This window comes from Sinocyclocheilus rhinocerous, unplaced genomic scaffold (genome assembly GCF_001515625.1).
Source record: "Sinocyclocheilus rhinocerous isolate Xijiao unplaced genomic scaffold, SAMN03320098_v1.1 scaffold953, whole genome shotgun sequence".
NCBI classification, from domain to species: Eukaryota; Metazoa; Chordata; class Actinopteri; order Cypriniformes; family Cyprinidae; genus Sinocyclocheilus; species Sinocyclocheilus rhinocerous.
Window position 1 is genome coordinate 892,291 of NW_015643169.1, and position 21,803 is coordinate 914,093.

A 21,803-nucleotide genomic window follows, 5' to 3' on the forward strand; every position below is an offset into this window, starting at 1 on the left:
CGCGTCGAGTCAGAGCTGTTCATATGCTGCCACCTCGTGGTAAAAGAAGGCGGTTGCTTTACTCACTTTTTTTTTGGGCGGGGGAAACGAGTAGCTGTTATATTATTACAAGTAGCAAAAATAGATCTGCAACAAAAAGTGGAATGTTCCTCAATATTTTATAAACGAGAAAAAGTCTCGGTAAAACAGCTTATTGAAAAACTATTGTCAGTTAACATTATACATTAAACAATACAAGTTAAGTACAAAATAAAAATAAAATAAAGAAAGGCATTTAGTCTTCAGCTTCAAGTTAAGCAGTTATAAAGCAATCACGTCAGTGTTGTAGGCTTGGGGAAATCTTTTCAACATAAATAATGCCAGTAGAGGGCGCCATAAGGATGGTTAATACTGGACATACAGTTGTCATTAGATCACTGCTGGTCTTTTTCCTTCTCTGACTTAGCCTAAATTAGAGGATGCATTTAGTAAATGAAACCTATATAGTGTTCTATTTATGTATTTTTCACACTTTTAGAAATTTACATAGTTACAATGCTAGATATTTCAGTTTACTTCTAAATAAAACTTTTAGTAGGTGTCATCATGTGCCATTATTAGGATAAAAAAAAAAATCTAATTCTAATGCTGGTTTCTAGCTGGTCTAAAGTGGCCACTAGTAAATCTAAGCTGGTCATCTGTTACCTTGCACTTTCAGACTGTTGGTTGGCTTACTGCTGGTCCAAGTATGAAAAAAAAATCTTGTCTGGTATGAAAAATCGCAAACTGCAGGATTTTTCCGGTGGCCTGCATGCTCGGAATACAGTTGTGCGCTCTTTACGCACGGGTTCGCTTTGGTCTCCCTTTACGTCTCCTTTAAGAAGTCCAAATGGCCTCTCCTCCTCTTCCTCCTCCTCCCTCTCCACGCTCCTCACATCTCATAGAGGTGTTATTGCATTAAGAATAAACCAGCCACGCGATCAAAGACCCGAATGGAGTTTGCCTTTTCACCCCTTGGCTACAAATCTTCGATTGGCAGTAAAAAAAAAATACAGCAGACATCCGAAGCGCACTTTGGTTATTTTGGAGCGTCGAGAACTGGATTTCTAACTCACTGATAGCCAGCGTTGCGTTTGTTGCGAAAGCTGACCAGGAGTATTTGGGTGAATTACGATGTCATTGTTCATCACGGGCACTTGAGCTGGGTGTTCGGGAGAGTTTTGAATGCGGTGTGGGACTCCCCGGGCTCGCTGCACTGAGATCCGGACGTGTTGAGAACAGGGAGTCGGTGACACGGAGTCCTCATGGCGCAACGGGTGCGTAAAAAGCTCAGCAACAAAAAACACTCAAACGTGGCCGTCAAGACTAATTCTACCTTAGACGCTGATAAAAAATGGACATAATTACAGTCAGATGTACTTTAATTCCTTGAATGAAGTTGTTTTGGAATACACACAGCAACAAGTGAAACCACCAAAAAATTAACTCAGTTATTTTTCAATTTTTCATTTCCGTCTAAAAAACATTCTTTATTTGTTTATTTATTTTTTCAAGTTCAAATGTGTATTTTTTTTTTTTGCAATTATTATCTCAACTAATTCCATATATAGCTGACAGCCAAAAGCGTAACTTGATGCTTACAGCCTGTTCATAACTCATATTTCTCTCGTTGGATACTTATCCGAGACCGATTTAATGCTGCAAAACATCGGTCTACATGTTAATTACAGTAACTGGTTATAATTAACATTACATGTTAATTTCAGTAATTATTTTTATACGCCGTTAAAACATTGCTTCACTGTTATTCTAAGTTATATTTTGCATCCTAAATACATTTTTAATTTGCCGTAAACAAGAAAACTCAGTTGCAATAAAAAGAAAATTTGATAATAAAAATATTTCGTTTTAGCCGAATGTTGGTCTCTTATGTTACGGTGATTTTAAGATATAGCATTAATTTAAATTTGACATAAGATGTGAATTGAAACGTTCCATGTGTTTAAAAATTAAAAACGTATTCAAAATGTGTTAAGGTATAATGGCAACGCATTCATATTTTCCGTTGTACGTTCTGGCACATTTAGAAGTCACAAAGAGCCTGAAAATTAGAACTGATCCACCGTTAATAAATTAGTTTTAAGGTTGAAACCACTGACGCGTATTTCGTTAATTAGTTTTGATGCTCAATTTATTACCTTTTAAACAAATAAGAGCTTTGTTCCTTGCTCGTGGCTGCTGTTATATCAACATTTGCAAGATGTGTGCTCAACAAAGTCCCGGTCTGAGTTTTAACTCCCACATTTTGAATTTGCTCAGTACGAGGATCTGGTCCATTACGGATTGGATGCGGTCGGGATCCCGTCTCCGATGTACGGGGATCCTCACGCGGCCAGAGCGATGCAGGCGGTGCATGTGAGTCACGGCCCGCCGCTTCACCAGTACGCACACCCCGCGGCTCCCGGGGTCCTGTCGCCCGTTAACGACGCACTAAAACGGGATAAAGACGCCATTTACGGGTATGTGCTTAATAGCCTATAGGCCTGTGTATCCTGTTATGAAGATGAGTTAGGCTGTAATGTAGAATTTAAAGGTAAAATATTTTTCAATAGTCGCAATTGTTATTTTGTGCTATTATTTTACGATGTTCTGTTAGACTCCTTTGTTATTCTGAAATACTGGAAGTAATGCAAATGTTTATATATAGACAGCGTTTTTTATTTATTTAAATAGACTAGCCAACATTTAGCACAAATACTACATCAGTTTTTAACGATAGGCTATAGCAATGCCAGAATGAACTTGTTTGCATGTTGTCGCAACCATAAATGGTGCATAAAACCAGAAAATAAAAAAAGTACTTAATTTTTCACATAAAATATATTTCATTTCATTTTTATTGAAAAAATTGTGGAGAGAAAAAAGACAGGGCCTCGAGCCCGAATGTCCTGTGCTTGAGGCAAATCGTTATTTTCGCCACAAATAGGCTATAAACTCCATTGAATGTGTTTTGTTTTTTCAGGCACCCTCTCTTCCCTCTGCTTGCACTAGTTTTCGAAAAATGTGAATTAGCGACTTGTACGCCGAGAGAAAGCGGCGTGACCGGCGACGTCTGCTCGTCTGAATCCTTTGACGAAGATCTTGCAGTATTTTCAAAGCAGGTCAGGTCTACCAACGCTTTCTTACAATATCAAAAAGCAGTAGGCCTTCTGATATTAGCAACCAACAACGCAGTCCAATTTAATCTTGTGTGAAAATTGTGTATTATGGACTAACGATACGATCGCTATTTATTAATTTCAGATAAGGGCGGAAAAACCTTACTTCTCGTCCAATCCAGACTTGGATAATTTGGTAGGTCGCCCTGTGGTTTGAAATCTTTTAAAATCAATTGCTAGTAGTTTTTACCTTAAACAATTCAATTCTATTGGATAAAATGAAACAATAATCACAAAACATTTTTGTGACGTTATATGTTGTTTTGTTTTAGATGATTCAAGCCATACAAGTGTTACGATTTCATCTGCTCGAACTAGAGAAGGTTGGACTTTCACTTATTATTATTATTATTATTATTATTATGAGCGACGTAAATATGTAAATAACATATTGGCCGATCATTGATGATAAATATCTATTCTTATCGTAGGTGCATGAGCTGTGTGACAATTTCTGTCACCGCTACATCAGCTGTCTGAAGGGAAAGATGCCCACTGATCTGATGGTGGATGATAAAGAGGGGGGATCCAGATCTGACGGCGAGGAATTTACACGCACTCCAGGCGGGACAGACCCGGCAAGTCTTTAGCTCAGATCTTTTTGGTTTTCTATGCTTTTGAACAGGCAGTGCTGCATATTCTTGCTTTGTACAGACCCAGGAAGCCACTAGTGCTTTTTCAAGAAAAAGTTATTATATATAAGATAATGATTTCTGTGGGTCTTTGGTGAAAAAAGTTGACGTGAAACCTATTTTAAGCGTTTTTGTAATTTGTCTATATTTATTATGCATGCAGCTTTTATGAGAGATTATTTGGAATATTTGTGCATGTAAAAATTCTAAATTTTTAACTTAAAACAAAACAATAAAACAGCAGCAAACCTAAAGGCACCTAAATATACTCTTTCCATAATACATTAATATATTTTTAATTTATAATTTCAAATGTTGAATGCATTTGTCAGCCATTCAAATACGAAGCAAACTTGAAACACAATCTGGAGAGTTTGTTTTTGTGGGGAGGCCTGAAACTCCTGTTTCATGTGATACAATACGGCCACAGACTATTTGTCCCCCTAGTCTATATTAAATAACGGCAGATAATCAATCTTCTGTCATTTTATTATGAATCGTTTTTGCTCTTTTGAGGTTAAATGAAACTTAACTCTTCACATTACAGTGTTATGCATTATTAAATCCCACAAAATGATTACAGATCACATGATAATTCAGATTATATGTTGCCCATTTGAATTCTGACACAGTAACATGAACAAACCTTTCATGTTACCTAACCTTTTAGAGAGTAAAAGACATTTTAGATTTTATAAAGCAGGTTATTCAAAACTCCCAAATGTCTAATTATATTTGGTTCCTGGGGGAGAAGTGGAAACAAAATGTTTTAGATAACAGTCTTCCTAACTGTTGGTGTCAAACTGTAGCAACACGTGAACTGTGGTCACTAAAGATCAAGGATTTGAAGTGCCTACTTTAATAAAAAACTAATAAATATATGTTGTTATTTCATGATGTGTAAATAATCCATCAGAGTTCATTAACACTGCCAAGTGTGCTGTGTGTGTCTTTAATACCTAATGTAAATCACTGAAGCATTGTTTTTCTGTTTACTGCATTGTTTGCACATATGTTTGTTGTTCTCTTTTAGTTTTGAGTCATGTGATGATGACTCACAGTGCATTTCTCTTAATGATGTGGTTTTGAAACGTTAGGGATTATGTTTGTCTGGTTGAAAATCTTAATTTATTACAAGCGTGTCGCAAGATATTGTGATTCTGAGAAGACCAAACTATGTTGCTATTCTGTGCACAATTGGCACTGGATAATAAAAAGTAGACTACTTACTTTAGTTTGTCCCAATTTTGAAGCATTTGCTTTCCTAAACAACTGAATAAAACATGGAATTCAGAATGTAGATATAAGATACTTTAACGTTTTTAAAATAACTATGAATTAAATAAATATATAAGTGTATAAATATATAAACATTGAATCTATTGAATAATGCCACTATAAGAAATACTGATTGGAGTCAAAAATGTGACAACTAGCCACAGTCTCTTCTAATATTAATCTGTCTTGCTCTTATCGCTTGTGTGTGAACGGTTGCCAACCCGGGGTTAAGACATTTCTCTCTAGGTTTAGTGTCAGTTAAATGCAACACACTGATCAGATTGCATCTTTATTATAACATAATAAAAATATTTAGTTGTCACTGACATGCAGCGTTCATAGTTGGTCTCTACAATATGTGTGATATACACACGGGCCAGATGCACAGGTGTTTCACGTCATAGCTGTTATTATATTATATATTTTAGCACAGTTTGAATGCTCAATTGACCAATCAGCGTCCAGGGCTGTATCCATCCGCTTCATTCGGTCGGTTAAAGCCAACAAGATGGGTTTTCAAAATATCCTGTGCGTGTATGTGAGTGCGTTTGTTTATATTATAATTTCTGTGCAGATGTTGTGCGTGCATGCGCACGTGTGTTTATATACAGCAGTCTGTAGCGCTTTTCAACTGTTTGCTCTTGCAGCATGTGTTCTGTATTACTCCTTACAGCACACCTCTGGTATGCGCCGCTATACTGTACTTAACCAATCGTATATTATGCTGAACGCAGCTTATTACTCTGTCTACCTGTCTTTCTCTCTCTGTCTGTCTCTCTCTAGGCGTTCTGGAGGGAGGACGACGCTGCATCTGTTCATTCTTCTGAAGCTCCTGCGGCCTGTGGCAGACGCCGCGGCTCACACAATGGAGACAACAGCAGCGAGCACGGTAACACACTCACACGCTACGCTACTACAGATATACACACGAGTGTTTGCGAAGGTCTCGCTGTGTGCCAAGTGAAACAGATCTGCTGCAGGCTTGTCATCTCTAGCATACATTTACACTTTAGCACCACCACGGGGGTCTCAGACACACACACACAAACACGCAAGTACACACACCGGTAGACTGCTCCTAAATAACTGCAGCCGCTCGTGTGTGTGTGTGTGGATGTGTGTTGGACAGGAAATGGTGCATGATGGATATAAAGTCTCTTCTCTGGGCTCCTCTGCTCTGAGCACCAACCATGGCCAATAAAAACCAGAGTACATACTTCCCCGAGCACCGCATCTGTGTGTGTGTGTGTGTGTGTGTGTGTGTTTTGCTCGCTGTGCCTCAGCGCAGCAGCTGTGAGTCTGGCTCGAACAGAATATCTCACTACCTGAGAAAGAGAAACAACAGACAGACTAACACACAGTTAAATGATCACAATGAAGCACAGAGCATTGTTTATACTGTAAACATTTGCTTGACTTCTTATTTTAAGCTTTATGTCATACCTTTTTACTTTTCTATGTCAATTTTGTTTTCAAAAACAGCTAAAATTAAATTTTCATGACATTTTGTACCTTTTTTCGGCTGCATAAACCTAAAGGGCTGCCAGTAGGCTTTTAGGACTACTAAAGGTTAAGACTTTTAATACTGTAACATTTGCATGACAATTTATTTTTATTTTTTATTTTTTTTAGCTTTTAGGTCAGGGGCCATATCAAACCTTTTTACTTTTTTATGTCAAGTTTGTTTCAAAAACAGCTAAAATTTTATTTGCATGACATTTTTTGACGCATAAAAGGAATGAGCATGCTTTTAAGACTGTTAATGGTAAAGATATTTTATACTGTAAACATTTTTTTTTGTTTTTAGACTGAATTTAAAGGGGCCATGTTATGCATTTTTACTTTTTTTCTTTTACAATTTTAGGTAACATTTAAATTAAGTGCTTTTATTCAGGTCAAATATATTATTGAACATCACTGAATCATCCTACATACATTCATTTATACCAACAAAACTACCTTTATGTATATTTAAGGTAACAGTTGCAGGTTAACACTTTTTACAGTGCAGTTTTTTTTCTGTCTGACATGACAACTAGTTTGAAACAATGTGTTTTTTTCTGGTTATTTTCAATAAATGGTCATTTTCACAAGGGAGGACATTTATAGGTCTGAAAGGAAAATTTGGCTCCTCATGATATGACCACTTTAATAAAACTAACTGTTAACTAAACTCATCAGAGATGTTGGAACCATATCAAACAGAATTTGAAATAATTATAGTTGTTATGATTTATATTTAGAGCATAAAAAGTAATAATGTGATTATTATGTTGTGATGAAAGAAATTAACAGTGTAGTCATGCTCAAATTATGGTGAATGAAATTGAAGTACTTGTGATGTACTTTAATAGAGAAAAAACATCAAACTAAATATGCATTTGCATTCATTAGAAGGTTTTTGAAATGTTAAAACCCCCTTTTAAATGATATAAAAATGTGAAAAAGCAAATTGAAAATTAATGAAGCCAATGCAAATATATATAAAAAAATCAGTACACTGTTCTATCTGTAATTGGTTTCTTTTCCCCAGGTGACTTTCTGGATCAGAGTGTTGCCTCTCCAAGCACAGGAGACGATGAAGACCCTGATAAAGAGAGGAAGAACAACAAGAAAAGAGGCATTTTTCCCAAACTGGCAACCAACATCATGAGGGCATGGCTGTTCCAGCACCTCACGGTAAAACATGTCTCTGCTTTCCCAATGATTATGCAAATCAAGCTCTTATCATTTTAAATCGCATTGTGTGTTATTTTGTCATAGAGTAAAAACCAAACCAGAATGTGCTGAACTAAGGGCAAAAGTTATTCGACTTTATGCTATATAAATGTAAATGTCATAATTATAGCTTTCAGAAATATTAATGCTCAACTACATTGACAGTAATGAAAGTATAGTCCAAGTTAAATGCATGTGGATGTGGATCGCTATAAGTTGCTCTGTAGTTATCATGTAACCTTAAGTTGTGCTTCTATATTTGTAAACTTAATCTGAAGGTCATCAATACACATATAAACCAATAAAACAGCTTACAGATGCACAGAACAAGATAAGAAGCTCATGCGGCGTGTCTGTACCTGCACGGCTACATTATTTCAAGCTCAGTGACGCTCCTACATTGCCTGGAGGCTAGTTAGTGAACACACACACACACACACACACACACACGGAGATGCACTAATGACCGGTGTAATGCTATATTGGGATGAAACACAGGCAGGGTTTCCTTACTGTTGTCATGTGTACAGTGTGATAACGGTTTCCATGGTAAAGTGGGCGGGCACAACTCAGAGCCCCTCCCCCTCCCTCTAGCCTTGAATATATAATCAGTGATATTGCTTTCAGAGAATCTCTGTATCCTTGTTTTCCTCCTCTCTCATTTGGAAACTTGTTGAATCTCCTTCCAAACAAATAAGCGCTCACACTGCCTCATAAACACTAGCTCATATCCCACATAAAGGCTGTGATTTGGATTGGGTAATTAGTGGGTCGTTTGTTCCCTTCTTGACAGCAGATGTAAAGCAGCAGAATCCAAAGCTGCCTGAACAACCAACATTAAAGTAGGAACATTTTAGAAGGTTTTTTTTTTGCTTTCAGATTGCTTTCGTTCTTTTGTATTTTTATTATTATTTATAGAAGAGTCACAAGAGGACAGGAACGAGCTAAACATGTGCTAACCGATAATCGCTGCGTACATTTTAATCAAAATATACCTTTTAAAAAGATATATTTATATTTCTAAAATATACTAATATATATTAGTATATTATACTAATATACTTTTTTGTATATCTTGAAATATATATTTGGAAATATATATTTTTTGCCATATGGATTCAAACGTTTGGGCTCAATAAGATTTATTTATTTTAATATATATTTCTTTTATTTATTTATTTATGAAATAAATAAATTAATACTTTAATTTAATAAGGATGCAGTAAATTGTTCAAAAGTGACAGTAAAGACATTTATAACATTACAAAAGATTTATGTTTCATGTGTTGTTCTTTTGAAGTTTCTATTCAATCCTAAAAAACGTATCACAGTGTCCACTAAAATATTAAGCAGCAAAAACTGTTTTCGACATCGATAATAATAAGAAATGTTTCTTGAGCAGCAAATCAGCATATTAGAATGATTTCTGAAGACACTGAAGACTGAAGTAATGATGCTGAAAATTCTGTGCTTTGCATCACAGGAATAAATTATAATAAATTATTATTATATTTTAAAATATATTCACATAGAAAATAGTTATTTTAAATTGTAATAATATTTCACAAATGACAGTTTTTACCCCTGTTTTACTGACTTCCAAAAAATTATTATAATATTAATAATATAATATAATATTATTGTATTTTTGCAAACTGGCAGAATCACAAATATCCTTCACAGAGGAGTCAATACAATATGCACAAGCTGGGAAAAAAAATCCATCCAAGATGGTGAATAAAATGCAAGAAGTGTTGATATATTTATAATTATTTCAATATAGAGTGTAAAAAACCATTTTACTCAGTATTTGTGTGTTATGTATCTTAATGCTTATTAGAGTATTGTGTGATTAGATTAGCAACAGTGCCAAACCCTGCTGAAATCAGTTTATATGAGAAGAGAACCAGCACATGATCAACTTAAGAACTAACATGACAGTCACAGGGTAAATGTACATATTTATAACATTATTGTACACAAACACCTAAACACACTTCACTGTGATTTGGAGGCAAACAATGAAACAGACTGTGGATTCGAGACGCGAGGGCTTTCCTTCAGGCGCCGAATAAGGTGGTTAGCATGCAGATAGATGACATTACAACATTCCCTGAGATCATTAGGGGGTCAAAGGTCGTGGGTGTAAAAGAACGCGCCCCCAACCTTTATTCCCGTACAGTTGCCTGATCCATTCAGCTCCAGCAGCCACACAAACACCATCGCAGACATTACTGCATCCTTCTGTTTGAAGTTTAGAAACACGAGAAGCGCATGCAAAACCTAATTCAGATGTTTTCCACCCGGCCTCTTCCCAGGCTCTGATCATTTTCAATCTCCATATTCGTGTTTGTCAGTGGTAAATGTGATTTCGCAGACCTCCGCTCACTGATTACCCTTTAATTCTGCTGCAGCGCAGACCAAAGGAATAGTTCACCCAGTCATTATTTTCTTCGTTCTTACTGTTTCTCAAGACCCATATGCTGCCATTTTTTCATAATGCATGAGTCATTTTGACTACTTATACTGTGTGTTTTTTTTTTGGGACGGTTCATTGTTGCATGAGTTGCATTAAGTTTTGTGTCCCAAAAACATGCAGGCTTGGATCTGTATCTTGAAAAAAAATTCAGCTGATTTGAAAAAGAAAAAAAAAATCTGCTGATTGGCCAAAATATTTGACTTGGCCTAACATTACTTAATTTGGTGATGCTTAGTTCAAAACAGCAAAAATTCTGTTACATACAGTTTTTTCACAAAATATGAATGAAGATTTAGAATAGAGATATATATATATATACACACACACAAAATACTAGTGAAAAAAATACATACCAAAATGTATTTGAAATTTCATGCTAAGTATACTACAAATGCATTTGCTTTATGAATACCTGTGCTTAATGAAAATACCCTGCAACTGTACTTTTGGTATACTAAACTGGTTAAAGTCTGCTAAATTGGAACAGCTAAGTTTGTACTTAATGCGGAAGTAGTGCTGAAGTCCAACTAAAGACATACTGAAGTATATATGATTGTGCTAAAGTGGAAATCTTGCAAGTATACTTCAGGTCTACTTTAAATATCTTGCATTTAAAGACGGATATTATTCAAAGATCATACAATCCTCATCAATAGTGACATTAAAACACATTTTAGTTATAATATTAAGAAATGAGCATTGTGCAATAAAGAAATACTCCAAATACATTTTAATTATAATTTAATATCAGTAAGTCTGAAGTGATGTCAATAAATATGTTAATGGATTTGAAGTATACTTAGTATGAAATAAACGTAAATTATGGCATAGGTTTTTGTACTAGGGTCTAGTAATACACCCATAGATATAACAAGCATGCATATCTTCTTCTTCTTTTTTATTATTAGTAAGAAATGAGTATTGGATTTCACTGTGCAATGATGTAATTTTCATGCTTGGGTACACTTTTTTTTTTTTTTTACATCTCAGTTAAATTACATCATTGCATATATATGAAAGAGACAGTTGGGAATACAGAGATTTTACTTATTTAATGCCCTCCTGTAACAGTGCCTTTTGTTTATGGCTTTTATACTTTCTAGGCTGTTCATGCTACTGTTTTAGCCGGTTTCTCCACAGGCGTAGTTTTCCATTGAAGCACTGGAGCATTTGGTTGTAATGAGGGAGCCGCAATTAGCGTCAGTCCCAAAAAATGAGGCTGCAGTGGGGGCGGGGTGGGCGCGACAGACTTCATTTAGCCGAACTGCACGGGCATGTTGTGTGAAGATGGATCTGCTGGGGTTCCTCCCCCCACAGGGTCGAATTCGCTGCTATCAAAACACCATCCATTACGGCTCTGACAGCTTCTCCTGGGGACCTGGGCTCTGCTAGACCTACAGGGAATTTCCGTCCTTGCCCATGAAAAGAAAAGGATGCAGAAAAGAAAAATGTTGGGGAGAATGAAAGAAAGAAAGGAGAGGTGATTCATCACGGCCAGACTTTTTTGGTAAACGCAGAGGGGGGGGGGAGGCGAGGAGGAGACGCAGAGATGAAACGGAGAGCCTCGCTTTGGGATGCGCTGTAAAGTTAATGAAAATCACAGTCGGCCTGCTGAGTCTTTGCAGGAACATCTTTTTAAAATGAAAACCCGTTTCATGCAGTGTCGGAGAAGCTACTTTAAAACTAGCTTGCCAAGTAACAAGCTACTCGTAATTTAGAGTACAGCTACTATAAAGCTATCCATTTGAGAAAGTAGTTTGCTACTGTGAACAAACAGAAGGAGACAACACAGGTAAATGACGGTCTAACAGAGCTTTATTTCAGGCTTTCAGGAGAGAGCAAGAGATGATCACAGGTGAGATAATATGGCTGAGAATCTTGAGCATAGACTTAGCTGAATAGTCACTGTGGGTCTCTTTGCATGGTGAGGCTGAGACAGTGTGCTGGGATGAAGACAGACGATGATGGCAGACAACGAACATTAATAAAATATTAAATAAATATATTTTTTGTTTATTTTATATATAGAATGATATATTAATGAAATAAATACATTTATATATATATATATATATATGTAGGTATAGTTTCTTTATTATAATACTTTATGTATTATGCCCCAAAATATGTATTATATATACACATGTATAATCATATGTGTATGTATGTATATATATATATTCTCATATATGTTTAATTCAGATTTCAGATATACATTTGTATTTATATAGAATTATATTTTAATAAAATATATATTTATGTATCAATTCTTAATTGTAATACTTTGTGTGTTTATACACACACATTGTTTAAATATTAGTATATCACTTTATATACTTAATATATAATATGATATATTTATATATTTAACATATAATATTACCATGAACAGTATATGCCCCAAAATATGCAAAAATGTTAACATATTTAGGAAAAAATAATATATGAATACAACTATAAAATATTAAATAAACAAATAAAATAATACATTATACATAAAATATATTAAAGTTTAATATCTTTATTTATAAATATGCATATATGTATATAGTAAATGCCCCAAAATATTCAAAAGTATTATATTAACATTTTATTATTTTCATCTAGCTTTGTTTTTTGGGGTTGTGACCCACCAGTTGAACCACTGGTATAAAAGAGTTTAGGGAGAGTTTAGTCTAAAGTCTAGACGCAGTGTTTGAGTACAATACAGAGACCATCACACACACACACACACACAGCTGCAGCAGGTGAGGCTGGGTGTGTTTTAGAGTCTTTTTAAGTACCGTTCACCCTGAATTACCGATCATTAGAGCCCTAACAGTTTTACTGCCTCTGTAAACAGGATAATGACCCCACACACACCTTTAACTCTTCATTGAGTTTCACAGGACACACAAGGTAAGCAGCCAGGTAAGTTGATACACGCTAGTGAACAATAAGACCAGACACTGAGGTGGCGATGGGAAGGTGGCTAAATACTGAGACTGATGAGTGCTGACAGGTGAAGAGCATCAGAATTCTGGTGGAGCTGAAGGATCTGGCGTTACTGGTGACTCTGTGACAGCTACATTACAAGTTAAGTAGCTAACTACGTAATATCTATTAAGTTGTATTTTATACCAAAAAAAAAATAAAGGATGGATAATAATCAGGGCCCGTATTCACAAAACATTTAATCTTACCACTAAGAGTTCTCCTAAATAGCAGTAAAAGTTTTTAGCTAAGAGTTTTCTCTTAAAACCTAACATATTATATATTAAATTACAAGTTAATATTACAGTTACATTTTTGTTTAAATGCATTTTAATCAGGGGTGGTGTTTCCGTATAGGCAGAGTATGACAGTCGCCATGCCGTAGCCTCCCCTGCCATACCCCGGCTGTTTGTTACCAAACCATAGGCAGACCCGGACCACTATTTTTTTCTCATCAAAGATTTCTGTTTCACTTATTAACGTTATATTACATAAGTAAAATGGGTTGAGAACACTATTTCATATCAACTTCAGTTTGTATGTGCCTCGCAGCACCCGTACCCCTCTGAGGAACAGAAGAGGCAGCTGTCCCAGGACACTGGACTGACCATCCTGCAGGTCAACAACTGGTAAGAAAACAAAAAACAGCATTTATTTCAAATAGAAATCTTTTATAACATTATAAATGTCTTTACTGTCACTTTTGATCAATTTAATGCATCATTGCTAAATAAAAGTATTAATTTCTGTGATAGACAGACAGACAGACATATCCTTTAAAGAAACTCAACAGGCTTGTTTTTATAGTCTGAGTGTTTGGTTTCTAAATGTCTCTTGAATTTCTATGTCTTCATGCTCTCGGCAGCCAGTCATTCACCACACAAAAACACATTGTGGTGGCCACTTACACTGGTTACGCTTGCAGCAACTGAACCCTTACTTAATGCAGTCTGGATCGTATTTTTGGAGCTTGCGTAGTTTTGTCCGTGTTTTTAGGCATGACATGCGACCTGTCCATGTTTGCATCTGTCTTATTAGGCGAGATTTTACAGATAAATATGCGTTTGACAGCCTTGGCCGTCAACAGCAATATATAGGAAGCGTTTTCTCCTCCCTATCAACTTTTAAGCTGATAAGCATATCTGTTTTGCTATCCTAACCATGCACGATTACATGGTTAGTTTAAGCATGTATTATTTTTTTTCCATGCAGAAATTCCTTTAATAATTCACAAACTCCTTGTGATCCTCCAGTTGAGAAGCACTAGTCGACTTAAGAATATATATATTGAAAAATGAAATTTTGGACTGTGGGTGTAGTCGGGTCTATTCTGTCATATCTAATAATTTCTGTGACCATTAAAAGCAGATTCTATTACATGAAGTACATTTGAATTGGCCGAACTCTCGTCTTTGGCTTTTGGCTCATCACTGTAAACAGTAAACACTCTAGACCTCCAGAGCCCTTCATAATCAAAATGACAACTAATTAGCATTTTAATCACCAGAGTGAAAAGACATTAGGTGCTCTTCAAAGCCCAACACAAACAGAGCACAGAAAGTGCGGTGTGTATGTCTGCAGCTCCAGCGCAGAGGAAACAGGCGAGGGAACGAGAGGGGCGAAAACGAGCTGCTGTCAAATTAAACAGAAATTATCACTGGGAACAGCTGGACTGGTTTATTTAAACGTGGAGACACACACACACTCACACACACTCTCTTTCTCCACACACACACACACTGTTGTTGAGTTTTAGCTTCAATAGGCTACAAATATCATAGGGTGAATTAATATAAACTATGAGGCGTAGGAATGTATGGTGGGGTCCGAAAGTCTGGGACCACAATCAAAATCTTGAGATTTTTTTATTTATTCAAACCTGGAAATGAACAGAAAACTAATTTTCACAAATGTTATAATAAAGAAAAGTGGTGATGTAAAACAAAGATATATTTAAATTTACATTTTAAACAAATTTTTGTGACAGTAAGCATGAGCATTAAGCATGAACTGAAATTCATGTTGATTTTTAATTCAACTTTTCACTTAAATCATACTGATAATATAATTTGCAAATAAATATTTTGTATTAAAATGCTAATTATAATGTTTTCACTTGTGGTTTATTTTCATCCCCACAGTATATTGTAAATATTAATATTTAAAACCCACATATACTCCATATAATATATATATATATATATAGTACAATTCTTTACTCAGAAATTGCTTGTAAATGTCATAGTTACATAGTTTATATAGTTACATATATACATAGTTACTGTTCTACGAGTGTGTGTGTGTGTGTGTGTTTGGAGTGAACAGGCAGAGGCATGAAGCTCGTAAACTTGGTCTCGTGGTGAGAAGAGGGGTTCAGTGAAGGGTCAGCTTTTAACCCCCTTAAAGAGTGGGACGGGCCCGGCCCCGCTGGGGATACGGCTCTTATCTCTGATTGGTCACCTAACGGGAGGAGCTGAGAGAGATGCTCACAAAAGTGTTTATAGTACCTGCTCTGAATGTTCGACCTCTGACTCTGCTCTTCATGTTTATCTCTGGTTTTATTCTGCTTTTAATGCAGCATTAATCGAGAGAAGTGCTCCTTAAGCTGTGGTGTGCAACATAATATGTACAATTTATTATAAAAGCCTATAAAATACACATTTTAATTGGCATTTTTATTTTTCCATGTGATCTCCATAAATTTTAATATAGTTTTGTGTGTTTAAGACTCCAGTGCATAATGTACAGTACATTGCAATGTGAATAGTAGGATGCTTGGGAAAAAGATGATGCATTTTTTTTATGTCTTTAATGCTCACCTAGGCATCTATTTGAATGCAAATATAGTAAAAACAGTAATATTGTGAAATATTACTATTTAAAATAATTGTTTTCTTTGTGAATATATTTTAAAATGTAATTTATTCCGGTGATTCTCCTCACCCATGTCTCTAATGTCATATGGTCTTTAACATTTCAGATGGTGACACCTCTCACAGAGTGTGTAATTCACTTCCTATGAATTCAAAGTAGAACTTCCCCTCCTTTGTGAAGGTTAAAATGGAAGCGAAGCACCTGGGGTGATGCAGAGCGGTCATTAATCATGTGTGGACTTGTGCCCTGACACTCGGAGGTCAGAGGTCACGGGGAATTTTTTAGGCTGAGAAAGAGCAGAGCTGTGCCGCTGCCCGGGGTGTGAGGTCATTGAGTCAGGGGGTCAAAGGTCAAGCGTAGCATGGGAATAAATGCGGAAAGCATTGAAGTTCTGTGGAACGTGTTAATTTATGTTCTGTGTTAAAATAAACTAGTGCTCTGAAAATGTGCCACCAATAGCATGTTGTGGGTGGTTGCTATGGTGTTGCTAAGTGTTTCTTACTGGCACAAATCTCTCGGCTTTGTTATTCTGGTCTCTAGTCTATTGGATTTTTCATCCAAAGTCATAAATCTAATCATTTTTAGACTTCATAAGCTGCATGATTTGAGAAATCATTCACGTCTGGAGCACAAACGGTGCTGGATGAGTTACATGCCAAAGTTTAATACTCTGGGTTTGTTCAAATCCATAATCATAAGTATGAGCAATAATTTTAATGATGTTTGCCTTTGATAGAAGCCAGCAGCGTTAATAGAACTTAAATGTGCTTTTATTGTCTTTTTTTTTTTTTTCCTGTTTTCACCCGTTCTTTCCTTTGCTTCATCAGGTTTATCAACGCCAGGAGAAGAATAGTCCAACCGATGATCGACCAGTCCAACCGCGCAGGCAAGTGCCTTGTAAACTGATCATTTTAGTTTCAATTCTCAGAGCTACACTGAAGTGCCGTTCATCCAGGACATGCTCTCGCGTTCCATCTGCACTATATTTTAATTACTGGTCTATGCAAATATTTGTGAGATGAATGAATTTGGCTGTTGCATTGCATTTTACAGTTTTTTTTTTCAGTGTTTTGTGCCATGAACATCATTTTTTTAAGACCATGGCTCAAATTTAAAGGTTTTAGTGTGCAGCAGTTTTAAAACAATTTCCAAACATGCTGAAAATTAAAACAATGGGCCAAATGTATATCTCCAAACATGATTTCTGTTCAATTGTGTTGTGCTATTTTTAAACTCAAGAACATGCGCATACATGAACTGCCCCTAAAATGTATATGTAAAATATATTTCAGGATGAACACAGACACACACACACACACTCTCTCTCACACACACACACACCTTCTCTCTCTAACACTCTCTCTCTCTCTCTCTCTCTCTAACACACACACAGACGCACACACACTCTCTCTCTCTAACACACACACAGACGCACACACACACACACTCTCTCTCTCTCTAACACACACACACAGACGCACACACACACACACACACTCTCTCTCTCACACACACACACACCTTCTCTCTCTAACACTCTCTCTCTCTCTCTCTCTCTCTAACACACACACACAGACGCACACACACACACACACACTCTCTCTCTCTCTAACACACACACAGACGCACACACACACTCTCTCTCTCTCTTAACACACACACAGATGCACACACAGATGCACACACACACACTCTCTCTCTCTCTCTCTCTAACGCACACACAGACGCACACACACTCTCTCTCTCTCTCTCTCTCACAACACAGACGCACCCACACAAACATACATAGATGCACACACACACACACACACACACACACACACAAACACTCCTAAGGATGAAGTGTGATGCATGTTGGTCTGGTGAGGATTAAGGCTTGCTGCTTGCAATGAACCTCAAAGACATTTGTCCAAACAGATGCTTACGAAATTATTTTTGTAGCTTGGTTTCAGTAAATGGTCTGGGTGAACTGGAAAGGGAGTGTTGTTAGCATCGCATCTGTTTACACATTTCCTCTGGGAAGCGGCTGGCGTAGTAATGTCTCACCTTCTTAACTGTCTCTTGTGTAATATATGTGTGTAATGCATGCATATGTGTGTGTGTGCAGTAGGTCACGGTGGCCCGTACACTCCTGATGGTCAGCCAGTGGCTGGTTTTGTAATGGACGGGCAGTCGCACATGGGCATCAGACCACCAGGTACATCAAGCCTCTGTCTGAGGGACAAAATGTACATCAAAATTCCTAAAAGAAAACTTTCTTTACACAGTATTTACTCAAAATTCACCAAATAAAATGTGAAAGGTCTGTTGTCAAGGCTGTTGGTCGACGTTTTTGTGAATATATTATATAGTGAATATATAATAGCTGAGAAATGCATTTCATGCATTAAAGTCTCTCTCTCTGTCTCTGTCTGTGTCTGTCTCTCAGCGGCTCTGGGTGGTCTTGGGGGAGTGAATATGGGGCTGGAGAGTCAGTGGCACTACATGTAAACACACCCCTGGCATCCTGCTGAACACAGCAGAGCAGAGGTACCATACTGCACCAGGCATTCATTCCGAAAATATATATATTATATAAGAAATTATATTTTGCCAAAAAAAAAAAAGAAGCCAACAGTTGATGTGGTATTTAGGACATTTAAGCACACTTTACCTCTCGGTTCTCATTACTGTACACAAAAAAATGAACACTTTTATTCAGTAGTGATGCATTAAATTGAAAAGTGTCAGGACAGAGCATTCCCCTCGAATGAAAGCAGCTCTCACGGCTGTTTGCCCCAGCTAACAGTCATACTTCTCTCACGTTTCCAATGATTTTTCAAAGTCATAAAACAGAGTAGCATAGTATGTTTCACAAGGAAATACTTTCTCAGAGTTTAGACTTCATGAAAACGTCATGTTTATTCAATGTGTTACTTGCTGTTTCTTTGTGAAATTTACTAGCAGTCCCCATCCAGTAATTCCACCGTCACATGGTATTAACTGGCCAACCTGATTAACTAGTCACTTAATTACTCAGTGGAGACAGTTTATGACATCGGAATCAGTTAATGTCTCAACCCACAGGAAAAGATAAAGATGAAAGCGGCTGTTTTGATGGAAATGTCAGCTGAATTGATTTGCGACAGCGCCGTCGCCAGTAATGTTTCCTCATAAATGATTTCAACTCTTTTTCATTACAGAGTCAGGCTTTTTGGCGAGAGGATCGATCCTTTGCTCACGTACCCGGAGTTTTCAGACGGATTCGGAAATTGGATTTTGACTTGCACCACCATGAATGGCCTTTATTCAAATACCCTAAAGAAACCCCTACAGCTTTACTCTTGGAACGAGGCGCCGTCCTCGTGATACAGACGCTTTCAAGTTGGCCACCAGGACTCACGTTCCCTGTGATGGGCAGATCAAGCGTATCAGGACAGAGAGAAAACAATACAGGAAAAAGAAATGCCTCAACACCTGGACGGAGAGATTCCTTCATGTGACCTTTCACCTGGAACCAGGTGAATCTTCAAGTGGCCTGAAAGGCCAAAAAAAAAAGGTCTCATGTTTCAACTCAAGTGCCACCTGAAATAAAGAGTCATTATTCTGCAGACAAAAACCCCGGAGTATTTTTGCAGCGATAGACATCGACGTCACCCTACCACACGTCTGCGTCACACTTCGCAGGCATCTGTTACAGGAGTTCTCGATCTAATCTGTGCAAAGCAATTCAATACAAAGCCGTAAATGTATATAATGCTGCTGGATGTGTCAAACGTAATACAGAAAAGGTTCATAAAGGCTGGTATTGCCCGATTAATGCAACTAAAGGTTTCTCACACATCATTTACTGCAGTATAAATGTGCTCAGATGCATCTGGATGGTCAATGATTTTGAAAGGTACTAATGATTGTTTTGGATTTGACTGACGTGAGCTGAGCTGTATATTCACACTGTGTGTGTGTGTGTGTGTGTGTGTGTGTTTGGTTTTCAGTGAGTGTGGGTTTATTCACATAAAAATTCATACCTAAACATGTGTTATATCATTTTTGTTGCACGTCTGCTTCGATTAATTGACTGTGTTTGGAATGGACTACTAGTGTACTGCTTTCTATACAGTATATTATGTACAGTGCATACCAGTTTTAATAATAGTGCACTAATGTTCAAAGGTTTGTGGTCAGTAAGGTTTTAAATTGTTTAAAAGTGACAGTAAATACATTTGTAATGTTACAAAAAAATCTATTTCAGATAAAAAAAAAGTCCTGAAGAATCCTATAAAAAATTTTTATTATGGTTTCTACAAAAATATGAAGCAGCATACCTGTTTTCAACATTGATAATAATCAGAAATGTTTCTTGAGCAGCAAATCAGCATATTAGAATGATTTCTGAAGGATCACGTGACACTGAACACACTGTGTGTGTGTGTGTGTGTGTGTGTGTGTGTGTGTGTGTGTTTGGTTTTCAGTGAGTGTGGGTTTATTCACATAAAAATTCATACCTAAACATGTGTTATATCATTTTTGTTGCACGTCTGCTTCGATTAATTGACTGTGTTTGGAATGGACTACTAGTGTACTGCTTTCTATACAGTATATTATGTACAGTGCATACCAGTTTTAATAATAGTGCACTAATGTTCAAAGGTTTGTGGTCAGTAAGGTTTTAAATTGTTTAAAAGTGACAGTAAATACATTTGTAATGTTACAAAAAAATCTATTTCAGATAAAAAAAAGTCCTGAAGAATCCTATAAAAAAATTTTTTTATGGTTTCTACAAAAATATGAAGCAGCATACCTGTTTTCAACATTGATAATAATCAGAAATGTTTCTTGAGCAGCAAATCAGCATATTAGAATGATTTCTGAAGGATCACGTGACACTGAAGACTGGAGTAATGATGCTGAAAATTCAGCTTTGAATCACAGAAATAAATTACATTTTACAATATAGTCACAAAGAAAGCAGTTATTTTGATTTGTAATAATATTTCACAATATTACTGTTTTTATTGTATTTTTGATCAAATAAATATATCTTTGGTGAGCAGAAGAGACTGCTTTCAAAAACATTAAAAACTCCAACTGACCCTAAACTTTTGAATGATAGTGTATGTAAAACAATATGCAATAATCAATGTTTCAAACAGAGCTACATTTTAGTCCTATGACCTTAGTATGTTACATGTTTCTTTCGGTATCAACTCAAAAATATGTTTAACTTCCAATTTTATCCAGTTTTGTGTAAAATTTGCTTTTATTGGAAGTCTAAAACTGTCAAGAGTTGTACCAAATAATTCTAAAAACGGCTTGCCAAATAATGAGACAAGAAGGCACCATGTCCAGAGTACTTGTCACACTGAATATGGAAGGTCAAATTGAGCACATTGCATTGTGGGATACAGTGTTCCATTGTGTGGCTCAGTTAAATACTACACATTTAATTTTATCCAGTTTTGTGTAAAATTTGCTAAATTTTGCTAATTCTAAAACTGTCAAGAGTTGTACCAAATAATTCTAAAAACGGCTTGCCAGTCCTGAAGAATCCTATAAAAAAATTTTTTTATGGTTTCTACAAAAATATGAAGCAGCATAACTGTTTTCAACATTGATAATAATCAGAAATGTTTCTTGAGCAGCAAATCAGCATATTAGAATGATTTCTGAAGG

At 36.4% G+C, this 21,803-nt stretch overlaps 1 protein-coding gene across 1 annotated transcript; it reads left to right on the forward strand.

Annotated features, from left to right (window-relative positions):
• Positions 1-928: 928 nt before the first annotated feature.
• LOC107757034 (homeobox protein Meis1-like) lies at positions 929-20,111 on the forward strand. The gene is made up of 13 exons (XM_016574384.1): positions 929-1,295; positions 2,299-2,498; positions 3,002-3,140; positions 3,283-3,333; positions 3,470-3,520; positions 3,629-3,775; positions 5,891-5,996; positions 7,641-7,786; positions 13,830-13,906; positions 16,979-17,037; positions 18,259-18,348; positions 18,580-18,680; positions 19,334-20,111. The coding sequence occupies exons 1-12, from the start codon at positions 1,284-1,286 to the stop codon at positions 18,639-18,641; spliced, it is 1,140 nt and encodes a 379-aa protein (XP_016429870.1). The 5' UTR covers positions 929-1,283; the 3' UTR covers positions 18,642-18,680; positions 19,334-20,111.
• Positions 20,112-21,803: the final 1,692 nt, after the last annotated feature.